The following is a 16,125-nucleotide window of genomic DNA, read 5'->3' as shown; positions in this document are numbered from 1 at the left end:
AACGTTACCCGTTTTGCGTGGAGGAGACTGGAAGAAGAGTGGACCAAAATCACACCAGAGCAGTGTGAGAGACTGTCCTGTGGCCGCAGATGTGCTGAAGTAATTCAGAGCAGAGGCCTGTACACTTCTAATTGCTGATTGTTGTAACCTTCAGAAAAACTTGTTGTAATCTTTTTTCATGATACAGTCATTGTTGTTCTCTAATTTTGATCAGTGTGTTTTCTGCAAAATAATGTTTTTTTGTTAAAATGCCTTAGTTATTTTGTGGAAAAGGTGTTCTGGTAGCATGGTATAGACAGGGCAAAAACTCCTTCAACTGCAGTGAAGATGACATTATTTCAGAATTGTTCAATTGTTTATAAATTGTTCTCTAATTTTGATCTCCAGTGTATATCATGGCCATATCATGTACATATTATGTTTACATGTTCCAGTGGGCAGTACATGAGATGGAAAATAAAAATGGAACAATATTTGTATGACAGCACTATGTATTATACTGACATGTCAATATATCCTTGTAGGAAAATCCCAGCATCAGTGCATGCACACACAACAGGGTGATTCTTATCACCCTTGGTAGCTAGGATGAGTACAATAAAACACAGAATCAAAAAATATACAATAATAATTTATCTGATTGCATTTGTGATTTCTGGAACTTAACAGCCAAATGTATTATTAACAATATGTTTGGTTCAATTTCGTTGTTAAAGAAAAAAATGCATTGCTCCCCAACGTGTCTTTAATTTACCAGTTCTTGTTAGTCTTTCGGCTGTTCCCATAGAGGGGCCGCCACAGTGGACCATCCAATCCGCACAACAACTTGGCACAGGTTTGACACCGGATGGTCTTCCAGACACAACCCTTCCACGTTATCTGGGCATGGGACCAGCACTGCATCTAGTGGCTGGGGTTTGGGCACTGGCTGAGAAGCGAACCCAGGCCTTCCGCATGGCAGGCGAGAAACCTACCACTGAGCCACCAATGCCATTCTTTAATTTACCTGTATGAATAAGATTTTTTAAGCAATCTTAAATACTGTTTATATTTTTGGGTAAAAGATATGTGAGATTTTTAAAACCTTGACTTGATCTTATGTCCGCATAAATGAATTAGCTAGAATTGTATGCAGTGGACATGATACAAAAAAAGAAACACTAAAGCTGACACAATGTGTAGAATCTCTGTCCTTACAGTATATTACTAATGGCTAAGTTTAATATGGAGATAGACCCTGAGAAGTTTATAACTATGGAGTCTCCCATACTTAGTCTCTTTAGGCTAAATGTTAACCTCACAACTGTACCTTCTTTAATGTCTATACATTTGCATTATTGTTTTTTCTTTTCCTCCAATCAACACGATCTCCGCCCCCCACCACCCCTCCCCAATCTTCTGTCATTGTTATTATGGTTTCCACTTCTTCTATCCTGTACATACTGTATTACACATTCTTCAATTAAAGGCTTCCATTCATAATTTTTCTTTTGTTTTTGTCATTGTTTCGTTGAGACACTCATTATCAGAAGTCTAACTATGTCCTATTGGCTTGATTTCTTGTCTTTCTGAAAGCTAAAGCTGGTACGACGGCTGAGTTTGCGTTGCTTCTGTGCAAAATAGTCAGCTCTTGAGGTGCTGGCTCGAGACTCAAGGATGTAGTTCACCTGATAGATAGGCAGAAAATACAGAGCAAATACAGCATTCAGTGATATCACTAAGTATTCTGACATTCTATTCTTTAAAATTACAAAAAAATATATATATTTTATTTGCTTGAAAACAATAAATGGAGCATTTTTAAACAGTTAGGTGCATAGTTACTGAGGGAAAAATAGGATGATACTTCACCTTTAGCACAATCTCATTAACTGTAGCAGCATCACATTCAAAGTAAAGAACCTTGTAGTCATGGTTGCTAAGATATGTGAGCTTAAAAATTGCATGACCTGCAAAAACAAAGTTGCAAAAGCATCACATTAATCCATTACAAATTCTATTTATAATTAAATAAATATATAAAATTATGATGATTTTATTTATATTTCTCTTAAATTAGTCATTGCAAGGTCAACTCTCTTGTTTTTGCTAATTTGCTAAATTGGAATTTGGTATTAAAAGAAATATTAAAAGTAAAATAAGAAAAAGTATAAGAACATTGTGGGTAACAACTGCATCAAGCTGGCAACCCACTGACATCAAAATTTTGTTATGCATGGCTTGTATTGCAGCTTCTTTTTGTTGTTTGTTTTGAGTGGGTTTATTCCTTGTAATGTGACCTCTACATTTGTAATCTCAAAATCATCTTTAAATTGTGAAGCCTTTACCTATCTTATGTGGAGGTTATTGGTGATCTCACTAAGCACTCTCAAAGTTCGTCATGAACTGCTTTTTTCCTTATCTTTTTTGAGGGGGACATTATAAAGCTAAATAGCTGTATTGGCTGTACTCAAATGCTTGCACAACGGCTCTGTTTAAAGTTGTTTTTTTTTCCCACGAACTAGTCTCCATGTTGGTTTATCCTTTTTCACAACAAATTCAGTCTTCCCAAGAGAAAAAAATCCATGGTTATAGCAAGGCTCAGGAAACATTCAAAGGGCTATTTATGGATCAATCAATTAAAGTGTTCTAAAATTTTTGGGGTGTGAAATGAATGGAATCAAGCACAAAATCTCATGCCCTAGGTGGGTTAATACTGTACATCCATGTTATAGGTTTAGAGATAGGTTTTCTGAGATACTGAATTTTTGGTCATCATAAAATAAAAACTGTCATTCTGATTGATCATCTTATACAGTATTTATCTCAAACACAAATGTCTTCAATATTTCACAACAACAAAAAATGCCCTTGCAATTCTAATACTTCATCTTAGTAACCTGAAGAAAAGTATAGTTCATACTGTATAAAAAATTTGGTATATATACAGGTGCATCTCAATAAATTAGAATACCATCAAATCAGCATTTCCATGAAGCTGGTCAGCATAAAGGGAAGCATTAAGTAACTTCCTGGTAAAGGGCTTCACTGACCTTGGACCTGATAAAACACAGTGGACAAACACCAGCAGATGACAGTGCACCTCAAAACCACCACGGACAGTGCAAATCTTATACTGGATTTAAAGCAACTTGGATTCTGTGCCTCTTCTCTCTTTCTCCAGACTTTGGGACCTTGATTTCCAAATGAAATACAAAATTTACTTTCATCTAAAAAGATGTACTTTGGCCCACTGAGCAACAGTCCAGTACTTCTCGTTCTTAGCCCAGGTAAGACGCCTCTGATGTTTCTCTAGTTTAAGAGTCGCTTGACACAATTAATGTCTTGGATACGTCTGTTCGTGGTGGCTCTTAAAGCACAGACTCTAGCTGCAATCCACTCCTTGTAAACTTTGTTTTACAATCCTCTTTTAAAGGGGTCATCCAGAAACATTTTTCATTAACTGTTTATATGATCTTTAGGGTCCTAATGAAAAGTTTGTAATATATTTAATTAAAAATTCTCAATGGTTGTGTAAAAAAAAACACTACGTTTAACTGGTAAAAACTAGCTCTGTTCTCAGCAATCTATTTCAGTACATGTTCCCTTAAATGTTAATGATCTCTGCTGAGCCCGCCCCCCCAGTTCTTTGTGGGTAATGCAGTCCAAACTGGAAAAACGCTGGAATATAGAGCCTGAGCCTGTTTTCTTAAATAGTTTTTGGTTTGATTTAAGTACGGAACCTACGCGGAAGTTTGTAATATCGCCTAACAACGCAAAAATTAAAAGAATGGACATGCATCGACTCGATTTGTCTTTCTCATCACTGCATGGGCATGAATTAACGGGCTGTTACGCTGCCGCGAGCAACAACAACAAAAGCAAAGAAGCTTACTAAGAGAGATACGAACGCGATGTGTTTACTGATGTGTTTACATGACTTCTTAATCTTCGACAGACATCGTTATAAACCATCTAAAGTAACAAAGGTAAGCATAATATAGTTTTCCGACTACGTACACAGTTTGCAACTAGACAATCACCTTAATGCATTGTTTATTATAAACGGGCGATTAGGGATTATATAGAGACGGATGTACACAGAGAAGAAGCCATAACCATGTTCTATGAGAGTAAAAGTTAAATTACACTCCGCATTCATCGTGATTATTAGAAAAGGCGATCTGAAAAGATTTATAGAAAAAAAAATTACTCACTGAGCCTGGTGAAGATGAAGCAGGAACACGAAGCGTTAGTACAGATCCATTTTTTAGGAGCTGCTTCCTAGTAAAACCTGCTTTATATTGACCTGCGTTTATAAAGCAGTCTGGTAAAAAAATTATTAGTACAAACATGAACGCATTTAGGTAGATCGGCGGGGACGTTAGCTTTAAAAACTAAATTCAGCCACTGCGTCCTCAGCGGCTCAGATGTCGGTAGTGAATGACGACTGCTGTGTTCGCTATTACACCCAACAACTGTACACCACACTCGCTTAGGCGACATTTTGCTTCAGCGGCGAAAAACAATGGCCGACAGCTTCTTCTCACTCTGGGCGGGTCTTTGCTAAAACACCAGTGTCAATCAACTAGTGTAGGAGCGGCCTCTTGTGGTGTGGCGTCACAGTGACAGGCATTTGCGATTGGCCTGATTTCAGAAGGCGCATAGTATTGTAATAAATGAAAAGAAAACCACTGGGCGGCTCTTTATCATCGTAGAGTGGTTGTGTACGCACTCTCCTAACACACAGTTCAGTCCAAACAGCTTAAAAAAGTGCATGTAGGCCTGTATGACCCCTTTAAGGCTTCAGTTATCCCTGTTGCTTGTGCACCGTTTTTTACCCCTTTTTTTCCTTTTACTCAACTTTTCATTAATGTGCTGGAGAGATCAGCACCCTGAACAGCCAGCAATGACTTTTGGTTCCTCCATGTTAAAGGTTTAGGAAACCATTGCAGGTGTTTTGAGTTAATTAGCGGATTACAGTGTGACACCATGAAAGTCCAATGTTGAACTTTTTCACAATATTCTAAGTTTCTGATACACTGAATTTTAGATTTCCGTTAGCTGTAAGTATTACATTTTTAAATCAACTTTTCAATGATATTAAAATTTATTGAGATGCACCTGTGTGTATATACAATATACAGAGCATCCAGAAAGTATTCACAGCGCACCTCTTTTTCCACATTTTATGTCATGTCACAGCCTTATTCTTAAATGGATTAAATTCATAAGGACAAATGAAAAACGTTTACATTTTCGCGAATTTATTGAAAATAAAAAATTGAAAAAGCACATGTACATACGTATTCACAGCCTTTGCCATGAAGCTCAAAAAAACTGTTTTCCCCGATCATCCTTGAGATGCTTCTGCAGCCCAATTGGAGTCCCTTGTGGTAAATTCAGTTGATTAGACATGACTTGGAAAGGCACACACCTGTCTGTATAAGGTGCCACAGTTGCAGTTCATGTCAGAGCACAAACCAAGCATGAAGTCAAAGGAATTGTCTGCAGACCTCTAAGACAGGATCACCTCGAGGCACAAATCTGGGAAAGGTTACAGAAAAATTTCTGCTGCTTTTAAGGTCCTAATGAGCACAGTGGAACCCGATGGTCACTCTGTCAGGGCTCCAGAGGTCCTCTGTAAAAAAAGGAGAGCCTTCCAGAAGGACAACCATCTCTGCAGCAATCCACCAATCAGGCCTATGTGGTAGAGTGGCCAGACAAAAGCCACTCCTTAATAAAAGGCACATGGCAGATCGCCTGGAGTTTGCCAATAGGCACCTGAAGGACTCTCAGACCATAACAAACAAAATTCTCTGGTCTGATGAGACAAAAATTGAACTCACTGGTGTGAATGCCAGGCCAATACCATCCCTACAGTGAAGCATACACTCAAAAAAATGAACATGGCTACCTGTTACATGTACTAAAATGTAATATGTGTTTTGCACATAATAATTTTATGTTTCCAAGAAGAACATGAATAAATTGAATAAATGGAATTCAACAACTTAACATGTATTAGATTCAATTATGTTGTGATAAACCAAAGGGATCTTGTCCGGAAATATCAGATTAAACATCGCGAGAAGATAACACAGTGTGTTGAGAAGACAAATGTTTGGCGGGCGTGTGGAAAAGGTAAGCAGGAATTAATTGCCATCTTTCTAAATAGAAACGAAATACTGAACATAAATGTCACCTGCTGTTTAGTTATGTTTAGTCACGTTATTTTGGTTTAAGCTATTTCTTGTATTTTTAATCACACTTAAAATACAGACGGTTATATACGCGTGCTTAATCTGCGGTTCGGTTCTGGTTTCGGTCTGTTCACATGACTTGTGAAGCGATAGAAACAAAGTATAAAAAATGTTTTCATTTGCTAAATTAGGTATCATGAATTTTAATGGAATATCTATCTCTGTATTTTTTCACAGCAGTTTGTGACTGAAAAGTGTCCTGTCTGCATCTGTCTTAAAGAGTTTCCTGACCAACCGTATCTAACGGGCATATTTAAAAGTCATAACGTACAATTAAAAGACAAAACGTTTCTGTTGGTGTTTAATTTCTTCTCTATGATTAATACTTATTTGTGGTGTTTTATGTTTTGTACATCTTTTTAAATTGAGACTTCATTTGTAAGTTGCTGCTGGTGTAAAATTAAAATCTCTGTTTTATCCCGTTTGTCTTTTGCTTTCTTCCTTCACAGAATTCTGTTGACCAGGGCATGAAATTTAAATTTACTTGAGTTGGATCAACTTAATTTACAACTGAAAAATTTGTTGTACCAACGCTATTCATTTATGTTAACAGTATTAAATTATGTTGGACGCAGTTGTAGTAAATTTGTAAATGTAGTAAATAAAGTTAAATGAACCTAATAAAATTAATTTGATTAAACCTAAAAACATTAAGTTGGGCCAACAAAATTGCTTAATGCTGAAAGAAAGCTATTAAATCAGGTGGAAATTCTTTCCTTAATTTAATTATGTTCATTCAACGAGTTATTTATTTGAGTGTGGTGGCAGCATCATGCTGTGGGTGTTTTATGTTTTTTTTATTATGTTTTTCAGGGGCAGGAACTGGGAGACTAGTCAGGATAAAGGGGAAAATAACTGCAGTAATGTACAGAGACATCCTGGATGAAAACCTGCTCCAAAGAGCTCTTGACCGCAGACTTGGGCGACAGTTCATCTTTCAGCAGGACAACGACCCTAAGCACACAGCCAAGATATCAAAGGAGTGGCTTCAGGACAACTCTGTGAATGTCCTTGAGTGGCCCAGCCAGAGCTCAGACTTAAATCCGATTAAACATTTCTGAAGAGATCTTAAAATGGCTGTGCACTGACGCTTCCTATCCAACCTGATAAGGCTTGAGAGGTGCTGCAAAGGGGAATGGGCGAAACTGGCCAAGGATAGGGGTGCCAAGATTGTGGCATCATATTCAAAACACTTGAGGCTGTAATTGCTGTTTCTGGACAAAGTATTGAGCAAAAGCTGTGAATACTTATGTACATTCGATTTCTCTTTTTTTTTTTTTCTTTTTTAAACATTTGCAAAAACCTCAAGTAAGCATTTTTCATGTTGTCGTTGTGGGGTGTTGTGTGTAGAATTCTGAGGAAAAAAATGAATTTAATCCATTTTGGAATAAGACTGTAACATAACAAAATATGGAAAAGATGATGCGCTGTGAATACCTTCCAGATGCACTGTATACTGCTGAACAAAATTTTAGGATGGGGAAATATTTCAAGTATTCGCATTTCATGCTGGTGGATCATAATTAGGTTGTAAGAAATGCTTTGAAATATCAAAAGAAGAAAAAGGAGCAAGAGAGAAAAAAACAAAGATGGCAATTTATTAAACACTGCATTTAAACTCAAACAGGCTTTTTATCAAGTGATCAACAGTTTAAAAGCCTGTTTAAGTTTACACTAGTTTGAGTTTAAATGCAGTTTTCAATAAATTGCCTACTCTTTATTTTTCTTTATTTTTTCTTTTGCCATTTTGAAGAACCTGGTTATGATCCACCAGAGTGTGAATACTTGTTCTATTTTCCCTGGTGATAAGATTTTGTTCAGGAGTGTATATATAAAATATTCTCTGATTCAGATTATATATTGCAACTATTAAAGCAACTCACACCAAAAGCTAAACCAGCACTGCCTAACAATTGCTCTTTATGTCTAAATAATATATTTAACTGCAGTACTAACTTGGACTCTTCTCCTCTACCAGGTCACATGCACAAAGCAGGTCTGAGTCGATGGAGATGGGCTTCTGTCTTATCCAGAACTTAGTACTTGTTTTCTGATTGGTGACAGGATCAATCTCAACCTTCTCACCTGAGATACCTGTAAAAGAATGGATAAAATTACTTATTTATGATGTAAGATATAAGAAAATACATTTGAGAACTTTTATAATGACAATAAAGAATCTTAAATATACAACTAAATAACAATTATTCAACAGTACAGTACAATGAAGTAGTTATTAAAGAAACAAATATTGATTCCTGTTTTTTGATATTGTACATAACACAAAATAAATTATACTGTAGAAAATTTTTTTTAATACAACATGAAAAAAATAGAATACAACAGGAAAAATATAGTTCAAGCAACAATGTGCAAGCACCCTGTGCCATCACCACCGGGGCACACCTCACAACCTGTTTGTCTTTTGAGACCTACAAAAATTTATCGCCGCCCAGGTGCACCGCACAACTTGCAAACTTTACACACTATGACGTAATAGGGCTGATGTCAGCTTGGACCCTAAATATTTGCTATATCAACTGTGTGTGTTAACATTTGTAATGTGTGTGCAAGACGTGACTGTTAGTGCGTGTGTGCATGTATGTGTGTGTATTTCTGCGTGCGTGTGTTTCTGCGTGCGTGTGTTTGAGAGCGAGATGCGTGTGTTTGAGTGTTACATGTATCACACAAATAATAACACACACATCGCCAACATTAACAGACTCATACACCACACACAAACACATTCACTCTTCTTACTCACACTGACATACACATGTCTCTCACACACACAGAAACACAGACACACACACACCTCTCTCTCTCTCTCACACACACGGGTGTGTGGGGTGCACCCGGGCGGTGATGGCTTTTGGTAGATCTCGACACGCACGGGTTGTGTGGTGTTTGCCAAAACGAAACGATTTTAATTTACTCTTCCTATACGATTGCCACCAAACTGGGCTGTGATCTAAAGACAGTGAGGATGTAAAATTGTAGAGGGATTTTTAATTTCTCAAATGGGTCAGCCATGACGATGCCTTAAACCCACACCAAAAAGTGGTTAATAACTTTGTCATTATATTGAGTGCCATTATTGCCAATAAAGCATTCATTGACATCATACCGTAATGCTTCTTTTCCAGGATCTGTGGCCTATTGTACTGTACACACGTACACATTACACATACAGTACACATACAAATGTTCACACACGCAGACAAACAGTGGTACAACCAGGTGGTGATGCTTGGTTTCAATCAATCAGGCTTAGACTCCAGTGTGAGATATGGGATTGCTCAACATAATTTCTTTAATGAAATGCAGCTCTAATGCAAAATTCATGAGCCTTTGGTTCACTTACTTGTGTGCATTCACATGTTTCTGGAGGAAAAATTATTTTATTCGAGAAGACCAGGAAAGTAAGACTGTGCACACAAGTAAAAACACGTTTGGGTACAAATGCTTCTACAGTCATTAGCCACTGGCACTTTTTTTTTAAACATGTAATGTGTAGGTATAGATGAATCTCAGATGTCCCCAAAGTACGTTTGGTAATGTTACAGCTGAAATACTCCCAGATAATGCATTTTTTAAAATATCTTTAGGTCAGTTTATCTCACACCTCTAAATTTACTGCTCCAGTTTCTATGTTAATAAGCTATTGCAAAAGCTACACCAGAGAACAGCAGAGCTGAACAACAAGCTGGGGAAGGGGAACTTCTTATATGAAGTCACATATCTAATTGGTTTGTTTAAGCTCCAGCCAATACAAAAATAGAATAGGGAAATGTTATTTTAAACGTTTTTTTTTTTTTTTTTTTGGACACACACTAGAAACCCACATGAACGTCCTAAATGTTTAAAATGACTAAAAAGAGAATTTTACATAGAAATCCTTAAATGAAGAACTCGGCTGAATTAATTTCATTAAATGTTGACATATTGCTGGGTGTGAGTGCTATGGATATGCACCTTCTCATTTAATGAGTTTATTTTTGAAGATGTTCCCACAGATGTTGAGTTGGCTGCTATTCCTTCACTTCCTAGTAAACCCATCCCTAACCATTTCAACTGATGTTAGATCGGTGATTGCGGACACCAGGTCAACGGATGCAGCAATTAATCACTCTGCTTCTTGCGAAAATAGCTCTTGCATAACCTAAAGAGGTGTTTGGGGCCATTGTCCAGTTGGAAAACAAATGATGGCCCCACTAAGTGCAAAATATGGCAAGTTGCCGCAAAATGCTGTGGTAGCCATGCAGGTTTGGTATGCCAATTTTGACCAAGTCTCCAACAGCAAAGGACCCTCAGTCAATCATGGTTTTCCACTCACCTAATGTCCATTTATTGTGTTTTGTGGTCTCTTCTGCTTGTTGTACTTAAGAAGTAATGAGTCTTTGCCACAATTCAACTATGAAAGCTCATGCAGTCTCCTCTGAACAGTGGATGTTAAAGTATGTCTGCCGATTGAACTCTGATAAGCATTTACAGTAGGTGGACAACCAGAATGGTTATTACCTGAACCAGAGATATTGATATTTATTGTATAATAATGAGTAAAAAAAAAATACATTAGTTAAATGTTGTTTGGACAGAATATCAAGTTCACTAGCTGATAATTTTATTTGCACGAAGAATTAACTGTTATATAGCCTATCTCTGTTTGTATCGGTTTATTGTTATTTTAAAAAATAAATTAAAAAATACATCAAACTTTAAATATGAAAGTAACTAGTAAAATAGCCTTTCAGAATAAAACATTACAATAACTCAAAAAAGACGCACTAAACATGCTGCTTTGTTTCTGTAAGCACATCGTTGGGTGGTTTATGCTGGGTCAAAATTCTGGGTTATTTCGGGTACTTTAAAATATGTTGTTTCTCTCATTTTGAGTCATATGAGATGTAGTGAGTCATTTACAAATGAACACCTGGTTGGGTTATTTTGACCCAACAACTGGTTTATTCTTTATTCTCTGTTTTCTCCAAATGGCAGCCTGCAAAATGTTTGAAATATTACTGTTATTGTGTACAAGTGTAGTTTTCGGAGATTTGAGCTTCAGGAAATCTCCCGGCGCTCTGTGCATAACACCAGCCCAACGCAGCCTCGGAAAGAATTTCTAAATTGGGCTATTGTTGTTTACTTACAATATTTGTTAATTTAATTTAAATGACGTTTGGGCTCAGGGTTTGGTATCTGTAACGGGTTGGAGCCTATTTTCCCTAAAGGAGGGAGGACGGAAAGAAAGAAAAAGGGATGAAGTGAACGTCTGGCTGGCATGCGGGCACACAGCTGGCGACAGGTGGCGGTAGGCAAAGTGGCAGAACGAGGCGCCGCAAGAGCGAGAGGATCAAAGGGCGGAATTCCAGTGTCCCGTTTAAAGTCCTTGGGGCGCATCACCTCGCCCCACTCGCATGCCACTCTGTCTCACTCACTCAACTCCGCGCCTTGCTTTTATAATGCGGAGCACGAAATCTTAATGTTAATTATTGCCAGCCGGGGGACTTCCGGTTAGCAGCCACATGGAGTAGACGTGTTAGTTAGGTGCCCCGACAATTATTAATTTCTTTACTCCCTTAATCGTCTTTAAATGCTTAATTAAATCCTTAGTTTACAATAACTTTATACTCTACCCCACGGCTAACTACTTTTCATCTATAATGGCTACAAGGAGTGTTAAGGCCGGGAAAAAAGACGACACTGTGACCGCTCTAACAGTCGAGGCCATCTCTGCGCTGTTAGATAAACATCGTGAAGCGTTAGCGGCTGAATTTAAATCATCGTTTAGTTTACTGGAAAGTAAACTGGACCAAATTCAAGCCCAAGTAGAGGACCATGGACAGCGCTTACCATCATTAGAACTCGCTACAGATGACCTGAGCCAGCGGGTGAGCGAGTTGGAGAACATCTGGTCCGGACTTCGGGAAAACAACTCTAAGTTAACGGCCAAAGTCGTAGACCTAGAAGGCCGGAGCAGGAGACAAAACCTGCGTGTCCTGGGTCTTCCGGAGGGTACTGAGAGTGGACTCCCTACCGAGTTCTTCTCGAAATTTCTGTGCGAGGTGTTTGGGAGTGAAACGCTTCCATCCCCGCTTGAGATTGACCGAGCCCACCGCATACCTACATCCAAACCCGCTTCAGGTCAGAGACCTCGGCCGGTCATTCTCCGTGTGCACCGGCACCAGGTTAAAGACCTTCTGGTTCGGGAGGCTCGGCGGAGAGGGAAGCTGGAATACCGCGGTCAGCAGGTTCGTATCGTGGAAGACTACGCTCCCGAAGTTTTAAGCCAGCGAGCCGAGTATAGAGACGTTATGACTGAGTTATACAACCGTGGACTCCGGCCTTCTCTCCTGTATCCAGCACGGCTCCGGATCACTCTCTCTACCGGACAGAAGAAGTGGCTTCGCTCGGTGGAAGAGGCGCAGAAACACAGACAGTCTGCCGAAAACTACGTAGTGCATTATAGTTTTATTTTTTAATACTACAATTCTCAGGAAAGTACCCTTTTAAAATTTAAATCTAGCCATGTTTACGTTTTTCCTGGTATGAGTATTGTGTTAAACATGTGTAGTTGTTGTTATTTTTCTATTATTATTTTCTCTATTTCTAGTCACGTGTAATTTACATGTTTGTTTATTTTTTTAGAGTTACAATGTGACGTGGGGGGAGGGGGTTGTTTTGTGTTTTTCTCTTATTAAGAGATTTCAGTATTGGAGTGGGGAAATGTTTTATTTATATATTTCATTCTTAGTTTTTGTAAACTGTGTCGGAGAAGAAGATGGTGTGGTTAGCGGCAGGAAGATGGTTAGGTGGAGAATGGAAGGATGGAAGAGCTTGCTGCTTTGTTTCTTAGCAGCTATCTTTGTTTGTTTGGGGGCAGTGGGGTGTGTGGGGGAGGGGTGTGTGGGGTAGGGGTGGGGGTTCTCCAAAGCCAGTATTGTGTTAGTTCAGTATACACGGTGCATCTTTAACATGATGCTCTGCGTTTTACACTTCTGTTTTAAGGCTGACGCTAGGCATTTCATTATTTATGTTTATCTATCTGCATCTCCTCTCAGGGAGAATAAATAGTTCTTTAAACTTTGTGAGCTGGAATGTTAAGGGTTTAAACCATCCGGTCAAGAGATAATCCGGTCCGATAATTCTCGCCTTATGTCGCGTTGGGGAGGGCAGCACTACCACTCGACCTTTCAGGCCAAAGCTAGGGGTGTCTCAATTCTGATCAATCCAAACATTTCTTTTGAGCAGCATAATATTATTGCGGATATACATGGTCGTTATATCATTGTTTCAGGGAAATTATTTAATATTAATGTAATGTTGGCTAATTTATATGCCCCTAATTACGATGATGTTTCCTTCTTTGAACATTTCTTCTCTGTTCTACCAGATCTGAGCTCATACTCTCTCATATTAGGGGGAGACTTCAACTGCTGTTTAGATCCATCACTTGACCGGTCATCTCCCAATCCTATACCTCTGAGTAAATCCGCCACGCTACTTCACTCCTATCTTTGCAGCTTTGGTATTTCTGACATATGGCGCTTCCTTAATCCAAAAAAGAGAGAATACTCATTTTTCTCACATGTTCATCATACTTTCTCCAGAATTGATTATTTCTTCATAGATAATCAATTGATCCCAACGGTTAATTCCTGTGCTTATCAGAGCATTGTGATATCGGATCATGCTCCGGTTCTTATGTCTCTAAAGATCCCCGATCTACCTCAGATTAATAAAAATTGGCGTTTTAATTCATCGTTACTGATAGAGGATGATTTTGTTAAATTTATGGAAGATCAGATAGTTTTTTTCTTAAACACAAATGAAACACCTGAAGTGTCATGTTTAACTGTTTGGGATGCTCTGAAAGCCTACCTCAGGGGACAGATAATTTCATACACTGCAAATATGAAAAGGAAGGCATATAAAGAGCGTAAAGATCTAATCAACCAAATTAAAGAAATTGATCAGCAGTATGCTCTATTTAAAAACCCCGATCTGTATAAAAAACGCGTAGAATTGCAAAGTAAGTTTGAACTTATCTCAACACATGTTATTGAACGTCAATTATTAAAGAGTAGGAGCCAATTTTACATTCATGGTGACAAATCTGGGAAACTTTTAGCTAGTCAGTTAAGAGGATTTAGAGCACAACAACACATTACAAAAATTCGGATGGAGGATGGTACCATTACTACCGATCATTCCAAAATTAATGATGCATTCAGGAATTTTTATTCTCGATTATATACTTCTGAGTTCCCAAAGGACCATAGTTCAGTTGAGAATTTCCTGACTCAACTAGATATCCCAATACTGTTCCCTGATTCTAGATTAAAATTAGAAGGGCCCATATCACAAGAGGAAATCATTTCAGTTATTTCATCATTGCAATCTGGTAAGTCCCCGGGTCCTGACAGTTTCCCTGCAGAGTTTTTTTAAATTATTCTCCTCATACAGTACCTTGCACCACAACTAGCTTCAGTTCTATCTGAATCTTTTAAGGAAGGTAAGCTGCCCGCGTCATTTAATGAGGCTCGCATCACTCTCATAGCAAAGAAGGATAAGGACCCAACAGAGTGCTCTTCATATAGACCAATCTCTCTTCTCAATGTGGATGTTAAAATCCTTGCTAAAGTCTTGGCTCATAGATTAGAGAATGTTCTACCCTCAATTATATCTGAGGACCAGACCGGTTTTGTCAAAAATCGTTTTTCTTATTTTAACATTAGACGCCTTATGGATATCCAGTACACACCATCAGAGGGGATCCCTGAGTGTGTCCTTTCTTTGGATGCTGAAAAGGCTTTTGATCGTGTGGGAGTATTTATTTAGGGCTTTAAAAAAATTCAATTTTGGTCCAAGTTTTATCACTTGGGTTAAATTATTATATTCAAGCTCTACTGCCTCAGTTTTGACAAATGCTCAGCAGTCTCAACCATTCAGCCTTCAGCGGGGAACTCGTCAAGGGTGTCCTCTTAGCCAATTGCTCTTTAACCTTGCCATTGAGCCACTAGCAATTGCATTCCGCAGTTGTAGGGATATATCTGGGATTTGGAGGCAGGGAGAAGAACATAAAGTTTCCCTTTATGCAGATGACCTTCTACTTTTTATATCAAATCCAATCTCCTCCCTTCCACCTGTGCTCTCATTGCTCAGTGAATTTAGCTATTTCTCAGGATACAAGCTGAATTTGCACAAAAGTGAACTCTTTCTGCTAAATAATACAGCATTAACAAATGGTATGCACAATTTTCCTTTCAACATAGTGAAAAATCAGTTTACCTATCTCGGTATTACAATCACAAGAAAACAAACACCTTTTTAAAGAAAATTTCATTAAGTTGTTGAGCCAAACAAAAAACGACTTGGGACAATGGTCACCACTGTCCATGTCCCTGGTGGGACGCATTAATGCCATTAAAATGAGTGTTCTTCCTAAATTTTTATATCTTTTCCAGTCTGTACCTGTTTTCATTCCCAAATCTTACTTTGGTGCTTTAGATTCAATTATATCTTCTTACCTTTGGAAAGGTAAACATCCACGGTTGAATAAGTCCCTACTTCAAAGATCTAAAAGAGACGGTGGCATGGCTCTGCCCAATTTTCGTTTTTACTACTGGGCAGCAAACATTCGATCTGTCATCTTTTGGGCATATTTTCACAACCAACCTAATTGGCCTGCTTGGGTGGAAATGGAGATAAAGTCCGTAAAAAATCTCTCTGTCTCTGCACTCCTTGGATCTGCACTCCCCATCCCCTCAATTAAATTTATCAATAACTCAGTTGTTAGGCATACCTTGAGAGTATGGCTCAGTTCAGAAAGCACAGCGGTCTTCTGGGCTTCTCTCTGTCCAGTCCTATTGTCTCTAACCAT

General features: G+C 38.3%; 1 protein-coding gene across 2 annotated transcripts in view; it reads right to left on the bottom strand.

Moving 5' to 3' along the window:
• Window positions 1–361: 361 nt before the first annotated feature.
• Window positions 362–16,125, bottom strand: part of mapkap1 (MAPK associated protein 1) — a 66,525-nt gene continuing 50,761 nt past the window's right edge. For both annotated transcript variants that reach the window (XM_053485477.1, XM_053485476.1), the window contains 3 exons: window positions 8,199–8,336; window positions 1,852–1,949; window positions 362–1,667 (listed from right to left, as the gene is read on the bottom strand). In XM_053485477.1, the coding sequence (XP_053341452.1) occupies window positions 1,545–1,667; window positions 1,852–1,949; window positions 8,199–8,336 (359 nt within the window). In that variant the 3' untranslated portion in view covers window positions 362–1,544. The remainder of the gene's footprint in view (window positions 1,668–1,851; window positions 1,950–8,198; window positions 8,337–16,125) is intronic.

The sequence above is a fragment of the Clarias gariepinus genome, chromosome 24 (assembly GCF_024256425.1).
Source record: "Clarias gariepinus isolate MV-2021 ecotype Netherlands chromosome 24, CGAR_prim_01v2, whole genome shotgun sequence".
Classification (NCBI taxonomy): domain Eukaryota; kingdom Metazoa; phylum Chordata; class Actinopteri; order Siluriformes; family Clariidae; genus Clarias; species Clarias gariepinus.
This window is presented reverse-complemented; position numbering and strand designations above follow the sequence as displayed.